Raw genomic sequence first — 16,963 nt, 5'->3', positions numbered from 1 at the left:
TTCTGTTTAAAGACACCTTATCTAATGTATATTGTTGATTCATTAGCACTGAACTCACGGCCAAGAGCACCATAAGTCATTCCAGAACGAAGCTCATCTACCTCACGTGTTTTCTCCCTGAGGCTCATCCCAGCCTCCCTCCGCTTAGGAACTAGACAGCTCTTCAGTGCTACCCTTGGGGGCCCGTTTAAACAGCAATAGCACCAAAAAAAAGCCCCCAAATAAGAAAAATGTGGCACTGAATAGACTATGAAAAAGACACTTGTTTACAGTATGAGGGCTGAAACAAGACAGAGCGTCACCTCGTTGGACCTCAGCTGGGAACAGGTACATCAGGCAACTCTAAATTTTCACGACTCCGTGCATGCGTGGATCCTTGCGTGACTGCAGAAGTTCCTCAAGTATTGATTTGGGGTTACAAATAGATTTACAAGTAGGTGAAGGGCGCTTGGGTGGCTCAGTGGGTTAAGCATCCCACTCTTGGTTTCGGTTCAGGTCATGATCTCACGGTTGTGATTTCGAGCCCCGGGTCTGGCTCCAAGCTGGGTATAGAACTTGCTTAAGGTTCTCTCTCCCTCGCCCCCTCCCCCTGCTCTCTCTCTCTTTCTTCCCCTCTCTAAAGAGAAAAAAATTATAAGTAGGTGAATTTGCAAATATGGAATCCATGAATAATGACGTTTGTGTCTTTATTTTTTCTGATTATAAAATTAAATAATAAACAGTGCTATATGCATAATGTCCCCTCCATAATCCTAGATCACAGATAAACACCGTTGGAACTGCTATTGAGTTCCGCAGATCTCTGCTAGGCAGATAATGGCTGTGTGCCTATGTGTGACTGTGGGTCTGTGTCTGAGTATCTGTGCATGTGTGTTTTCCACTTAACAAGATCTCTCGGATAATTTTTAAAAAGAAAAATTCCTGAAGTTATTTTTTAGAGTATGGATGGAAGCAGTCAGCATGCACTGCGGTCAGGACCACCCCGTCTCAGTTCAGACCCCTTGACCACATCAAGTTGGGGAAACAATGATCCAGGAAGAGCAATGGCTTGCCAAACTTAACTATCACCAGCAGTTTGAGTGAGTGTATGCTCCACATCTTAGCCGAGATGGTGTAAGGCCAGCAGAAGGACTGCTGGAAGGGTAAAAAGACTAAAAGCGGAAAACACTGCAAAACATCAAGAGACTGACTTACAGCCAGAGAAAACCATATTCCATACATTTGGGAAGGGGTTGGGGCTACAGAGCAAGGGGAGCTTAGCTATTTGAAAGGATTCAGACAACAGCATCACATAGTAACAGAGCTTCTTCTAAAAACAGCAGTGGGATGGCATGGGGTAGGCCAAGCTGCTGCAAGAAAGAGACCCAAAATACAATGGCTTACCGAAAATGCACGCTTATTTCTCTTTCTCTAGTCCGCATGGGTGGGTGATTCCACTCCATGTCGTCATTCAGAGCTCAGGTTCCTTATCTTTGCTCTGTCAGCCCCTTTGAAGCATTATTGAAGCTCGGTGCCTGGCACATCTGTGTTCCAGCTCGAAGGAAGAGGAAATGGAGCATGGCAGAGCAAAAGCCCAATGCCTTAAGGACTGTTTCTATTTATGTTCTATTAGAAAGGACTTAGTCACAAAGCCACAGTCAGCAGTAAGAGCGACTAGAAAGTGCGGTCTCTAGCAGAGCAGCCATTTGGCCGGCTGCTCCATTGCCATAGAAGAGGATAGATTATATGTTGAATAAATGAAGCCTGTCCATCCATCATCAAGCCTTTTTACATTTCTCTTCAAATACTTCAATAATTTAGACGCTCCCCTCCTTACAAAAAAAAAAATATATTGGGTATGCATATTGGTGTGTTATATGGGATTCTTTTGGTTGCCAACGGAAAGCACAGCCCTATTCAACTTGCTTAAGCAATAAGGTGGGCCACCTCATATATCCAAAAGTCTATGCCTGCGTCAGAGCACCAGCCCTTCTTCCCTAGGACTCTCCCAGCCTCAGTCATGTGTTGGCTGCATCCTCAGACTGGGAGCAAGTTCGCTGCTGCAGCTCCAACCATCACCACCAAACACATACACGATCAGGAAAGGGGGCAGAGTTTTTGAAAGGGAAGAGATCCTTAGCAGAAGTCGCCTCCCCACCAGAGGCTTGACCTCTAGGTTTTTCAGGCTGGATCTGTGTCACATGTCCAAGCCCAAACTATCACTGGCAAGAAGAATGCAACCATCACAATGGACTTGAGCCAAAAGGGGACTTCCTCCTAGACTGGGCTGAGGCCAGCCTTCCCTTGGTCACCTGGGGAAGGGACTCACCTGAACAAAATCAGACTTTGACTGCAAGGAAAAGTGGAGGAATGGTTTGGCATGAGTTACCAACTCATTTCTGGCAATGATGGTGGCACGGGACCAGGTGAGGATCTGGAGGGTACGTAAACAGCCCAGAGGAGTAAACTTTGAACTGTTTCTTAAATTGTACCTCAGTAAAGTTTAACTCCAGGGGAGGCATGTCTGGAGAAGGCAGAAACTGGGGAGCCATGATCAATGTCTCTTTCTCACGCCCATATCCAATCCATTACTAAATTCCATAGTGTCTATACTTTCAATACCCTTGCCATCTCTCCTTCCCCAGTGTCTCAGCCCCAGCACAGGTCCCCTGCAGGCACTGTGACAACAGTGATCTAACTGGGGCCAGTCTTTCTTTCGCAGCCTCCATCTTTGTTGCCATTACTCAGCTACACAGCTGTAATGAGTACCAAGCACTGCGCATATGCAGACATATCAGAAAGGATCCCTGCCTTCACCCTGCTGATGGAATAAGGAGCATCTCTCTGACTCCCTGAAACCCACACCAGACCAAGTCATTCCTCCGCTTGAAAGCCCAGTGCCTCCAGGAAATCTTTTACTGTGACCCACAGCACCCTCCACTCCTTGCCTTCCCCACCCCACCGCCGACAGTATAGAACTACTTGCACTTCCCTCAAAGTGCCCTCCCCTTTCACGCCTCTGTGCTGTCCCCTCTATCTAGAAATCCCTTATCCCCTCTCCATCTGGCATACAAGATAAGGTCTCCTATTACTCTCTCCTTCTCTCCTGCTCCACCCTCCCCACCCGCCAAACACATACGCACGCGCGGGCAGACACACACACACACACACACACACACACACACAAAATATAAAAACCCCGGAAATGTTTACTGAATGGAGGCTACCTTGGGTCACACAGTAGCCGGTCTGGACTTTCTAAACTTCTCCCCCAAGCACTCCTTAAGAAAGTGAAGAGGAAATCTTGAACTTGCCCTAAGCAAGCAGGCATTCTCTCGAGTTTATCTTTACATTTTATGCAAAGGTTGTATTCTATACAGATTACAGGACATATCCTTTCTTGTTTTATTAAAAAATACTATTTTTCCAAAATCTTCAAGTCGATGATCCAGAAAGATGCTCCTTGTTTACTCGTTATCCTCTTAAATTAGCTGTCCTCACCTGCCGCAGCGACCCTAAACGACACGCGCACGTTGTTCTGTGTGCAGATCCTGAAGGAACAGCTGGGTTTCGGTCCCGGGGGAGTAGGGGAACGGTGGGGGCGGAGAGGGGGTCCGCGGGCTGGAGGCCTGGCCCCGCCTCTCCTCTCCCCCGCCCGCCGTAGGGGCGGAGTCGCCAGGGCCCGGCCCGCGGGGCGGGGAGGGAGTCACTGCCGCCGGGAGCTCGCGCTCGGCTGGTTCCGGGTTGAGAGGCTGCGCTCGGACCTGAGCAGTGGCCGCTGAGCCGGCAGGGGTAAGGGGCCACGCCGGGCGGGGTCTTGGGGCCGGGATCGGGCAGCTGAGCTTGCTCGCACCCCTCCTCTCCTCTGCCACGCACAGCCGCGGCGCAGCTCCGCCTGGCTTCCCCCTTCCCCAGAATTCCCCATCCCCAGCTTCTCCCCCTCCCCCCACTGCACCCATCCCGGGGTTTCAGCACCCCCTAAGGCCTCCGCCCCCCTCCTGGATCCTCTTCTCCCAGCACCCATCCCTTCAGACTGTCCCTTACTCTAGAACCTCCTTGCCAGGAGCCTCTTCCCTCAGACACCAAGGCCCCCTCCCTCCAGCACCCATCGCTTCGAGTCACCCACTACCTCGAGACCACCTTCTTGGACTCGCATCCCGACTAGTCTCTACCCTGCACCTCTTCCTCGCGTCTCCCCCTTCCCTCCCGGACAGCCCCCCTTCCTTCTGTAGCTCCTACTCTTGCCTCTCCCCGCCTGCTCCCGGCACCCATCCCTCGGTGCGGCCCCCGACAGCGCCGCGCTCGCTCAGCCGCCCCCCTGCATCTCAGGGCCCCCTCTCCGCCGCCCCCAGCGCCATGGCGTGCAGCCTCAAGGACGAGCTGCTCTGCTCCATCTGTCTGAGCATCTACCAGGACCCGGTGAGCCTGGGCTGCGAGCACTACTTCTGCCGCCGCTGCATCACTGAGCACTGGGTGAGGCAGGAGGCGCAGGGCGCCCGCGACTGCCCCGAGTGCAGGCGCACGTTCGCCGAGCCCGCGCTCGCGCCCAGCCTCAAGCTAGCCAACATCGTGGAGCGCTACAGCGCCTTCCCGCTGGACGCCATCCTCAACGCGCGCCGCGCGGCGCGACCCTGCCAGGCGCACGACAAGGTCAAGCTCTTCTGCCTCACGGACCGCGCGCTGCTCTGCTTCTTCTGCGATGAGCCGGCGCTGCACGAGCAGCACCAGGTCACCGGCATCGACGATGCCTTCGAGGAGTTGCAGGTGAGCTGCCCGGCCGGCCGGGGGCGGGGCCGGGGCCGGGGGCGGGGTCAGGGCTGGACCGTGGGCTGGGCCTAGTCAAAATTGTCACGGGGCGGGGCCGCCGGCAGGGTCAGAGCCCTATCAGAATTAGTACGGGACGGGGACGGGGCGGGGCCGCGATGAGAGGGCGGGGCGATAGGGGCGGGGCCTAGGGCCGTCGCGTCTGGCCGCGTCTGAGACAGACCCGAAGTGGGGGTGGGTCCTTGGTTGGGGAGGGGTCACCCATGGAGTCGCATGGCCGGCACCAGTGAGATCAGAGCTGGCCCAGGTACGGGCTTGGGGCAGGGTTGGGGACGGGGACGAATCAGAGCTGGAGGGCTACTGTCTGGGGTCAGGGGCCTGGACCTGAAGGCAGGGTCCACAAATGAATGGTTCAGGACAGAGTTGGGACGAAGACGCAGATGGGAATGGGAACACTATCAAGTCTAGACAGGGGGCGGGGCCGCCGTCCGGGAATGGGTCAGGACTGTTTGGGGTAGCTGAGGGGCAGGCTTGGGGCACCACGGGGCGGGTCTCAATCAGGTGTGCATCAGGACCTAGGGGGTTAGTACCAGGGCTAGATTGCGCTGGGCAGGCAGGGTGAAATCTGAGAGAGGGTCTAAGTTATGGCCATCTAAACTGCAGAGAGGGTGAGTTTGGGTGCCAAGGCCTAGGCCAGGGTGTGTGAGGGATTAAAGCTGGGATCAAGTCCAGGTACTGTAAGAAACTATTTTGGGTTTAAACCAGAGGAGAGTCCAGGTTGACGGTGGGAACAGGACTTAAGACTCAAGATTTGGAGAATAAGGACCTGAAGTGGGGTGATTCAAGAAAAGGGAAGGGGGTGGATCTCTGGGAGTCTCCAGAGGCTTTTGATGACCTCCTTGGCTCTGTCACCCTTATCAAGACCTTTGAAGACTAAATGAAACAGTATATGCAGGGTAACCTGAGCATAGTCAGCCCAGGACTATAAATGATCTCCCGTAAACATTCCCATCTTCACTGACCAACTCCTACTCAGTTCTCAAAGCCCTGCTCGAATGTCCTCTCAGTGTAAGGCTTCCCCAAGCTCCCCTGGCAAAAAAAAAAAAAAAAAAAAAAAGGCATTAGGGCTGCATTTCCTCAAATATCCTCTGTTAATAAGTGTGCTGTTTTAAAAAGTAGTGTTCCAAGATCAGCTATATTGGGGAATATAGTATATTCTCGATGCCCCCTTGGAGGATTCTCCATGTACATTTTGCATATTAAAGGTTTGAAGAAATCTTGTAGCAAAGAAATCCATTTAATGTGTTTACTAGAATGGCACCCAAGCTCATTTCAGCCTGGAAGTCTAGAATCTTTACCTCCACCTAAACCATTTCAATCCACCAGTCCTGTATCTTTGGCCTTAGGATACCAGTCTAGCACACAGTTCCCAAAGAGCAGAGACAGTCTGTAATTCATCATATCTATGGCCCGAAAGCCTGGCACGTCAGTACTCATCAGTAAAGTTTGAATAATGAATGAGTGAATGACCAATTCTGGCCTGAGCAGTCCCAGACTGGAGCCTTTGGAAGCAGATCTTTCACTCATTTTTTTTAATATGCAGTGGACTAACTTGGCAGGCAGTGAGCTCCCTGGCCCTTGAGATGCTTAAGCAGGAGCTAAATAACTACTTTCCCCTACGTTGTAGGAGGTGTCCTCCCGCACCGCCCCCCCCAACCAACATGAGTCTCTGCAAGCCAGCCTGCACTTAGCAGATGTCTGTGGATGACCCTTGGCCCAGGAGAAATGGCCCCATGTTCACCATCTCTCCCTCCCTGCCCTTTTCATCCCCAAACCATGGCTGACTTCCTCCCAGTCTGGCTTTTTGAGGATGGAGAGCAAGAACTGGGGGCTCTGGGAGCTTGCACAGGCTGGCATCGGCCCTCCATCCCCAGAGCATTTTGTGCCGGGCCCTGGTATCCCCATCTCTCCATCTGTGAAGTCACATAAACAGGAAGGGGAGAACCTTTGACACGGCTGGGTGCAGGTGGTGAGGGTTTGAAGGGACTCTGTCTGAAACCATCTGTCCAACCTCTTCCTAATATAGATGTGGAGACTGAGGTCCAGAGAGGTGATGGGACTTGCCCAAAGCTACACTACCAGACAGTGAGAGAGCCAGGCTAGAAAGCTCCGCCTGCCCCAGGCCAGATCCCTCCTCTGCCGCTTAGCTCCTCCTCTCCCTGTCTACTTTCTAGCTAGAGAGGCCTCTGCCTTCTGAGCCTGGGTTCCCCTGAATGCAAACCAGGAAATCAGAACAATTGTGTTTTCAGTTTTTTGCAATCCATTCCATGTCCTGGGGAATGCAGGAGAAATTAAATGTGTATTTTCTCTAAATGTTATTGAAACACTTTTACTCCTCGGTGAAAAGAACAAGACGGCCACTCACCTACCTTCTAGTGCACTATCCTGTGGTCAGATAGACTTGGGCTCCAAACCTTCCTTCAGCCCTGTCTGTGTGACTCGGCAAGTCCCTTCATGTAAGCCTTGATGCTCTGGTCTGTAGACTGGGGTCACAATGGTTCTCTCCTACCAGGATTTCAGGAGGCTGACCTGAAGTGAACTGCTGTTTGAGATGGTTGGCACAGGGGAGGAGCTGGGTCAGCATGCCCCCTCCCATCCTTTCTCCTTCTACCTGTGAGACCTCACGTGCCCAGCTGGGCAAATGCCCAGCCCAGCCTCTCTTGCCTGAGAGGAGACCTTGCTTTGGCTCCTCCTTTGGGCTTGGCAAGAAGGTGGCAGAGAAACATGCCTTCCACCCTGGAGTGGGGAACTCCTGGGTGAGGGTCAAGCCACTCCCCACCCCACCTGCCTCTCTCACCTTGTGGGGTAACATAATCAACAGAGCAGGGCTCATTCACTACGTGTGCACTGGGAATGAGGCTGAGCCTGCCCGGCACACCCCCTCCTCTCGCGGCTCTCCTAGAGCCTGGGCTTGGGCCCCTTTCCTGAAGAATAACAGACTCAGAGCTGCAGGGCCTTGGAGATCTTTTGGTGCAACCCTCACTTGACAGATGGGGCAGTGGCAGAGGAGGAGGGAGCAGACCTTGCCCCAGGCCCGAGGCCAACAGGAGGCTGTGCCTGGGCTCAGCTGGAGTCTCCTCACATCCCACCTAGCGGCTGGCCTGCAGCTTTTACATTTATTATAAATCCTGGGGGCAGCAGAGCAGAAAGGTGAAGAACTCTGGCTTTGTACTGGGCAGCTTCAGTCCTGGTGCTACCATTTTCTGGCAGTGTGGCCTTAGAAGAGTTACTTCCACCTCTGAGCTTCGAGTCCCTCATTGACGGCAAATGGGGGCGGATGAAATGAGATGGCATTTGCAAGAACTTAGTACTGCACTCGGCACATAGTAAGCACTCAGTAAATGACAGCTGTAGTATGTTATCATACTGTGCGCTATTGACATTTGGGGCCAGGTAAGTCTTTGTGTGCAAGGCAATCTTGTGCACTGTAGAATGTTTAGGAGTATCCCTGGCCTCTGACCACTAGCGCTAACCAGCAGCGCTTCCCACTCCCCTCACCCCCTCCACCCTCCCACCCCACCAAGCTGTGACAACCAAAAACGTCTCCAGACTTCATCAAATGTCTCCTGGGTCAGAGTCACCCCTGGTTGAGAACCTTGGCCTAGAGAAGCTCTACTCAGCTTTCCAGGCTCAGCTCAAATGTCACCTCCTCCATGAAGCTTTCCCTGACCTGCCAAAGCAGAATTGCTTTGAACTTGATTCCAATACTGGGGTCAGATCCTAACATCATCATTGATGAGCTGTGTGTCCTTGGTCAGGTCACTTCACTTCTCTAAGCCTCCCCCACTGCTCATCTATAACATGGGGATAAGATGACCTCCCTGGGAAGGATGTTCTAAGGGTTAGGGATGCTGTATCAAAAGTGCCTGATACTGTGCCTGCCACTGAGTAGCACACAACAATTTTTAAGGGATTGTTTTCTGATTATAAAATTAACATAATCAACAGAGCTATGTAATATAAAAGTTAAAGTCCCCCCCCCATAATCTCACCCCATAGAAAAACATGGTTAGAATTGCTTTGTGATTCTTCGAATTTTTATTGTGTAAAAGCATGTGAGCGGGTGTATGCGTGTGTGCCTGCCTCCCCCCCTCACCTTGTTCTTTCACTGCTGAGCATTGGACCGCAGAGCCAAAGGGAGGGAGGGAGCCCCATCTCAGAAGGGTTTGGAGCTTCTCAGCCAATACCTATTGGGCCCTGGCGCATTGCCTGGGACTAGACTAAGCACTTTTCTTGTATTACCTCATTTAATCTTCATAAAACCCTGTCGAGTGGGTCCTGTCATTTACTCCTTTTCCAGATAAAGAAACAGGCTCAGAGGAATTGAGTGCCTTGTTCAGTCACCCAGCTGGGAGGCAGCAGGGGCAGGATTAGGAGCCAGTCTGACTGGGCCACTCAGCCTCCCAGCTACCTCTGAGGGCCAGGTAGTACCCACCCCCCCCAACCTTTCCCCACCTCCCCCATGCTGCCTGTCTTTGTGTTTCAAGAACTCAACACAGGGTCAGGCTAAGGACACTGTCTGTGCTAGCTGATGCCCTGAGGGCAGGTGGCTGGATGTCATCTTGGTCAGACATGCATCCGGCTCTCTGGCCTGAGACCTCAGCTTCCATGCCTCCAGAGAAGGGATCACATTCAGTCCCAGCCACCCCCTCCAGGCCTTATGTGACCACTGGAGCCTTTCCCAAGGCCTCTGTCCTGCCAGGGGAGATGGTGCCGCACCAGCCTTGGGTGGGAGCCCCGACGAGCTGGGCGTGGTGACCCAGAGCCTCCAAGAGGCAGCCACGTGGGGGAAAGGGCGGGGTGAGGGGACTGGGTTCAGATCCTGGCTCCAGCTTCTTCCAGCTGAGCAGAAGGCACTGCCTCCTCTCAGCCTTTCCCAGCCTGGGAGATCGAAGTAACAACAAGACTGTCCCCTTGCTGCATAAAGAGGGAGAGAGACTCGCTGCCGGTCCAGACAGCTAACGGCTGTGAAGCTGCTTTATTTGGCGCCTCGGACAGGGAAGCAGCCGGGTTGTTTGTTCCAAGGAGGCAGCCTCTGCTGTCCCTTCTCCCAGCAGAGGACAGGATTTACGTGCAAAAGAGCAGCCTCCACGGAAGGGACCGTGGAGGCTGGCAGTGAGTCAAACTCGGGCTTGCTGTTGGCATCCCCGCTTCCCTCCTCACAGGTGTCCGTGGGCTGCCAGGAATGTTCATCCAGGACACCTTGGCTAGGCACAGGCCACAGTGTAGGAACTTGAATCTGGGCCGCCTCGGGACATTTATTTCACAGAAGGCAAAGGCTCGGGTGGGCAGAGACAACAACAGAAAGAAGAACAACTCTAGGAAAACACCAGCCAGCCCTCATCAGGCACTGGCTGTGACCTAGGTGCTGGGACGGCCACGAAATCCTTTCTCCTTTCCCAGTTCCTTGTGTGGGGCTTGCACCAGCACCACTTCGCAGATGAAGACGTTGAGGCTGAGCGGTTCAGTAACTTGCCCAAGATGGAGTGGGTGTGGGAGGCTGCAAGACGGGTGCAGGCGGGAGCCAGAGCTGGGAGCTCAGACTCCGGTCTGTCTGACCCAGAACTCAGCCTCCTCACCGACATCCTGACTGCCTCATGCAGCATCCGGCCGCAGAGGGGCCTCAGAAACCGTGGCACAGCCTCATTTCCTTTGCGGACCCTGAGCTCTGCTTGGACACTGGGGTGGGTGTGGAGGATTTGGAGGTGGGGTCCATCTGGAATTAGGGATTCACTCAGTAATTTCTTCAGTCAGCACTCCTGCTGCGGCCGCTGGGGGCCAGGCCGTGCGCTGGGCCCCAGAGAGTGCCTGTGGGGGGGGGGGGGGCGGGGGAGCCAGGCCCATCGACCGCGGCGTCACGGCCCCGGCTCCTCTGGCTGTAACTGAGAGTCGTCCAGGCCTCCGTGGGGCTGACGGTTGAGCTGAGGGCAGAGAGAGAAGACATTGTGGACACCAGGGGTAAAGCCATCCACGGCCTCCATTGCCCGGGGGCAGGGGCAGGGACAGGGCAGCACTATGGCTGATAATCCTCACGCACACCTGTGCGGTGAGTCGCATTGCCCTGTTTTGAGGAAACTGAGGTTCAGAAACTGTGCCCACTGCCACGGCACCAGTAAGTGTTGCTGGAACTGGAACTCAGGTTGTCAGCCCAGGGACAGGCCTGGAGATGAGTGGGTGGGTAATTGTGGCCGGAGGGGAGGGCGTCTGGGGCCTGGCAGGAATGGGAGAGTGAGGTTGCATGGGCCCACTCTCAAATCCCTACCCCAAGGAGCTTGGATTCATTCCTGGAGACGCTGGGGAGCCAGGACCTGGTTTGAGCCAGCAAGCGGGGCCTGGTCAGGCCTGCAGGATGGGCAGTGGGCAGCTGGAGGGCTGGGAGAGCCTGGGGGCAAGGGGAGCAGCGAGGAGGCCTTGCAAGAGACTGCGGGTGGTCCGGGAAGATCTGGGAGGGGTGGGGTTCAAAGAGAGAGAGGACATGCAAGAGTTCAGGCCTGTCAGGGGGGAGCAGGAGCATCAAGGGTTCTGGGCGTGGGAGAGGGATGGGGGAGAGGAAGAAGGTGGGGCAAGTTCAGTTGGCCATATTGAGATTTCTGGTGTCCTTGGGTCAGAGCAGGAGAGAGAGTGGTATCGGAGCGTGGAGAAGGGGAGGGGGCCTGGGCACCTACGTGGCCCTTTCTCGGGATCATCTTATTTAGTCCCACCCCAACCCCATGGGTGACTCTGATGCCCATTTTACAGATAAGGCTCTGAGAGGTGGGCCCTGAGAGGGGAAGAGGTGATCCGCCCAAGGTCATCCAGCCGGGACTCGAATCCAGAGTTCACGCTATCTGCCCTGGGCAGCACTGCTTGGGGGGGTGAGAAGGGTCCCTGAAGCCTTCAGGAGATGGCTTCCTGCAGCAGCTTTGCCCTCTAGGCTGGGAGAGGGGTGGCCCCACAGGAGGGGCTGTCTGGCCTGGGGAGCATAGGAACCCTGGTTCTCTGTCCTCCCCCCCACCCCGAGCTGCTGCCCCAGTCCTGGCCTCTCCAAACCTATGGGAGCCCCAGAGCCTCTCAGCTGACATTTGCATAATTGCTACTCAGGTCTGCGCCAGCCCTAACTGTGCTCGTCCCCAAAGGAAGGGGCACAGAGCTGCGGCTCTGCCCTCTGAGGTTTGTCCCTCCCGACTCCCCCCCTCCTGACATGGTCCTGCTCTGATGGGGCCGGCAGAGTCCAGCTCCCCCAAGCTGACCTTCAAGGCCTCCCCCACCCCCTGCTCTCACCCCAGCTAGCCCCACTGGCCTTCCCAGCTTGGGACTCCACCCACCTGTCCAGACCTGGCTCCCGTCATCCCCACCTGCCCCCCACTTCCTGCACACACCAGGTGTGCCCCTGCCCGACTAGTCTGTCCACCTGGGATGCTCTGGCCCCACCCAGGAGACCCGAAGGAACCCTGCGCATCCATCCATCTTCCCTGGGCTTTCCATCAGAAATAAAGTCTCTCCTGGACACTCTGCCAGTTCTGACTCCCTGTCTCACATGTCATCGGGATGATGATGATGACCGTGACAGCAGCCAAGAGTGACTGAGTGTACCCTGGGCGTCGTGTCAGGGCATGAATGAAGTCATCGGATCCTCACAACCACAGAGCCAACACTGATATTAGCTGCACTTTACAGATTTGGAAACAGAGCTGTGTGACCTGAGGCAAGCTGTCTGACCTCTCTGAGCCTCTGTTTCCCCCTCCGTGAGATGGAGGTGATAAAGGCACTCACCTCATGAGGTGGTTGTGAGAATTGCGTGACATGCGCCTGTGAACCCAAACCTCAGCACGGCCCTTCTTCCGAGCTAGCTCTGCCCCGTAGAGCTTCCTGTTTTGTGTCTCCCTTCTGCCGGCCGTGCATTTTCCGGTTGGCTCTCCTCTGTCAAGCTGTGCGGCCCCGGACCAGTCAGTCCCTTTTCGTGGACCTCAGTTTCCTGTTAGAGAGTTCCAGAGGGTTTGACCAGACGGTTCCCGGTGCTCCACATCTGTGCCGTCTGAGACATTAGCCACCGGTCCCATGTGGCTCTTGAGCACTTGAAACGTGTAACCCAACACCTCGGTGCGGCTGCGGAACTGAGTTTCAGTTTTATTTCATTTCAAACCATGTTAACTTTAGTAGCCGCATGTGGTTGGTGGCTGCTTTGTTGGACAGTGCGGGTCTGGACCAAGAGACAAGGCTGGAGAAGAAGTTTGGGGCCAGGGGTGAAGGCCTTGAGTGCCACGCTCAAGCTTCGTGGCCGTCTTCCCAGACACCGTGGGAATGCTGCAGTGGGGCACGGGGAAGAAGCGTGGACAGATCTGTCCCAGAGAAGTCCCTCCAGCTGCTCTGTGGGGCACTTGGAACGCGCAGGGGCAGAGGGGAGCCTAGGGTCACAGTCCAGAAAAGCAGGGGTGAAAACCAAACCAGGGGCAGTGGGTGTAGACAGGAGACAACTGGCAAGACAAACCTGATGACCCGTTGCCCTGGTGGGCGGGCAGTGTCCAGGATAACTCCCAGCTTTCTCACTTGGATGGCAGTAGGGATGGGGGTGGCCTTCGCTGAGATGGGGACCTGGGAAGAGCAGCAAGTCTGGTGTCCCTTAACCCTATTCCAGCATTCTCTGTCATGTTAACGCATGTGTCCCTGTCTTGCCCCCCAACTCATCTGCACCCCTCCTGAGGCATCCCTCTGCCTGTTGCTGACACAGCACCGTGTGGGCCCAAGGAGACCTCCGCGCATGTTTGTGGAATGGGCAAAGGAGTGTTCTGTTGCTCCCAGGGTCCAGGAGGAAGAGGCAGGCCTGCCTCCTCGATCAGTCATCAGGGACCCAGGTTCCTTCCTCCTCCTGCCTCTCTGGACTTCCATCTGTACAGCTACCTCATGGCCCGAGGCGGCTCCCGCAGTTGCAGGGGTCCTGTCCGTGGGAGCTCTCTGCTGTCACAGCACGAGCTGCCCCCAGTGTCCCATCTAACTCCTGTTTCCAAGGCTGGCTCCTCCTCATCCTGCCACTGTGTCATCTCAGGTGACAGCTCAGAGAAGCCTTCCCTGACCACCTTCCCCCAAACTCGCCCCCATCCCGCACTGCTTTATCTTCTCTAGAGCACAGACCATAACCCGGAGTCACCTGGTTCTTTTGTTATTTTCCTTGCTCGTTATCTCTCTTCCCCACCACACTGGACGGTCCCTGTGGGTAGGGACTGTCTGTCGCACTCTCTGCTGTATCCCCAGAGCCTCAGCAGTGCCTAGCACAGAGGAGTTGCTCGGTAAATATTTGTTGCATGACTAAGGGATAGTAAGCAAAGGTAATTTCTGCATGCTTCCCTTAGCGTGTCATCATGACCATCTTCCCGTGTCGCTACCTCATCTGTAAAATTAGTTGGACCAGATGTTTTCCAAGGGTCCTCCCTGCTCTGATGAGCTCAGTGAGTAGGAGGGAGGTGAGGGTGAACGGGTAAGTCAGCTGCCTGGCATCTCTCACAGCCCAGGCTGACTGGAAAACCCAGGTCCTGCTCAGAGGCTGTTTCCACAGAGCAAACTTCCTTGAGCCCCATCTTAGTGTCAGGCCGTTGATGGGTACGGGGGATAGAGAGCAGTGACTGGTAAGGGCCCGCCCTGCAGGACTCATGGGCTCATGGGGGGGAAGGGCACTAGGGACAGACAGGAGAACTAGTAATGATACAGTGAGCTAACTGCCCAGTACGTGCAGACAGCTGGCCCTGTCACGGGTGTACCCACCTCAATACCACATTCATTCATTTGACAAATATTCATTGAGGCCCTACTGTGTGCTGGGCACTGTTCTAAACACTGGGGATCCAACAATGAACAAGCCAGACAGGACTCCTGCCCTCATGATAGTCACAGTCTGGTGGAGGAGACGAGCGGTAAACACACTAACAAGTGAGCAAGAGCATCTCGGACAGCAGAAGGCGCTAGGAGGACCTCGAAGCAGGATGTGGGACAGAGGGTGTAGGGGATGATGCTGTACATGGGGTGGTCCGGCGAGACCTCCCTGAGGAGGTGGCATCTGAGCTGATATGTCAATGACACAAAGGAATCACCGGGAGAAAATCTGAGTGGAGTGCACTGGCCGGAGGAAGCAGCAAGGGCAAAATCATGAGGCAGAGACAAGCCCGTGTCAGAGCAACAGGACGAAGGCCGCTTTGGCTGCATGGGATTGAGGGGAGAGGGATGGTGGAGACAGGTGTGGCACGAGGGTGAGGCGCAGCATTGAAGCAGGCACCCCAAAACTCAGTGATTGAGATGGGTAATACTTAATGCAATTTTAAAATATCGATATTGGGCGCCTGGGTGGCTCAGTTGGTTAAGCGACTGCCTTCGGCTCAGGTCATGATCCCGGAGTCCCGGGATCGAGTCCCGCATCGGGCTCCCTGCTCGGCGGGGAGTCTGCTTCTCCCTCTAACCCTTCCCCCTCTTGCGCTCTCTCTCTCACTCTCTCTCTCTCTAATAAATAAATTTTAAAAAAATCTTTAAAATATCAGTATTAAAGCAGAAAAAAAAAAACAAAACCCGGGGCGCCTGGGTGGCTCAGTTGGTTAAGCGACTGCCTTCGGCTCAGGTCATGATCCTGGAGTCCCGGGATCCAGTCCCGCATCGGGCCCCCTGCTCGGCGGGGAGTCTGCTTCTCCCTCTGACCCTCCTCCCTCTCATGCTCTCTGTCTCTCATTCTCTCTGTCTCAAATAAATAAATAAAATCTTTAAAAAAAAAAAAAACCCATGATGAACAAAATATCAAATTTTTAAATAAAAACAAAATCACTAGCAGCGTCATGCTGAGCCCTACTGGAACCTGAGGCAAAGGAAAAATCAGTAATACTGCTCGTGGCCTTTCTTAAGGTTTCCATATGTTGTGTAGTATGGGTTTTTGTCACTGTTTGTCATGGGTGTCATCACTGTAGAAACCATGTCACCCACCTGACGTCAAGATCATGGTCCACTTATGGTTTTACCCTTACTTGCTTGGCTGCATGCTTTGGGGCCAGTTTCATGACCTCTCTGTACCAATTTTTCCATTGGAAAATGGAGGTATTAATAGTGCCTTCTTCTGTGTTATTGAGAGGATTAAATGACCCAATTCAAGCACAGGCCTGAGAACAGCGCCCAGCCCACTGGACGCGTGAGTCGAAGCGGAGCACAGTGGTACGGCCTTGGTACCCACCCGAGGAGGCTAAGCCGGGAGTCCCCGCCCGCAAATCAGGCTGGGGCCGAATTGGGGCCGAATGTATGTGAGGGCGGGTTGGAGACAGGGAGACCGTAAGCTCCTAGAGAGGAGGCTGTCGCAAACCTCCAGATGAAAGATGGAAAGATGAAGGCAGCCCGGGTATCTGGGAGACTGGGGGGTTGTTGAACTGTGCGGGGAGGACGGTGTTGGGCCGGGGCGCGGCAGCGCGGCGGCGGTGTGGCCCGGGCCCCGCATCCAGGCCTTGTGTTGTTCCAGAGGGAGCTGAAGGAGCAGCTTCAGGCCCTTCAGGACAGCGAGCGGGAGCACACCGAGGCGCTGCAGCTGCTGAAGCGACAGCTGGCCGAGACCAAGGTGAGCCCGGCCCGGCGCGGGGGCGGGGCCTGCGGGGGGCGGGGCCCTCTGGGCGGAGGGGCGGGGCTTAAAGGTGCCAAATCTGTCCGGGGCGGGGCCTGAGGAGGGGCGGGGCTTAAAGGTACCAGACCCATTATGAGAAGGGCGGGGCTGGGGGCCGTGGAACAGAGGCTGGAGCTTCCATGAAGGTAAATGAGACCCACTCCTAGGACTGAGGGAAAGGATTTGGGGTTTAAGGGTGGGGCCCTTTCTCCCGTCCTGCTCTGAGTGGAAGGTGAGGTGGGACCAGGGAGCAATCCGCAGGAGCCAACCCTGAGCCTGTTCCCTGGAAGCCCTCCTGATGATTTGTGGCCCAGCCTTGGTATCACTAGGCAGACGGTGGGGATATGGACTCTACTGCAAAGTAGGGCCAATCCCTGTAGTCTCTGGCTGCAATGGTTTGAAAAGAAAGGCTTTTTCTGGACCTGAGAGGGAGGCCCTGGATTCTGATCCAGCCACTAACTGGCTGTGTGACTTTGGGTAAACTGCATCCTTTTCTGACCCCCCACTCTTCCCGTCTGTCCACCGGAGACCCTGCCAGGCTCCTTCTAGCCCTGAAATTCTGGA

At 54.8% G+C, this 16,963-nt stretch overlaps 1 protein-coding gene across 1 annotated transcript in view; it reads left to right on the top strand.

Moving 5' to 3' along the window:
* The first annotated feature begins 3,703 nt into the window (after positions 1-3,703).
* The window catches only part of TRIM62 (tripartite motif containing 62), a 29,327-nt gene continuing 16,067 nt past the window's right edge, over positions 3,704-16,963 (top strand). Inside the window, exons 1-2 of the mRNA XM_081818022.1 lie at positions 3,704-4,743; positions 16,262-16,357. Of these exons, the coding sequence (XP_081674148.1) occupies positions 4,336-4,743; positions 16,262-16,357 (504 nt within the window). The 5' untranslated portion in view covers positions 3,704-4,335. The remainder of the gene's footprint in view (positions 4,744-16,261; positions 16,358-16,963) is intronic.

The sequence above is a fragment of the Leptonychotes weddellii genome, chromosome 4, assembly GCF_054177405.1.
Source record: "Leptonychotes weddellii isolate Sample4059 chromosome 4, ASM5417740v2, whole genome shotgun sequence".
Taxonomy (NCBI): domain Eukaryota; kingdom Metazoa; phylum Chordata; class Mammalia; order Carnivora; family Phocidae; genus Leptonychotes; species Leptonychotes weddellii.
This window is presented reverse-complemented; position numbering and strand designations above follow the sequence as displayed.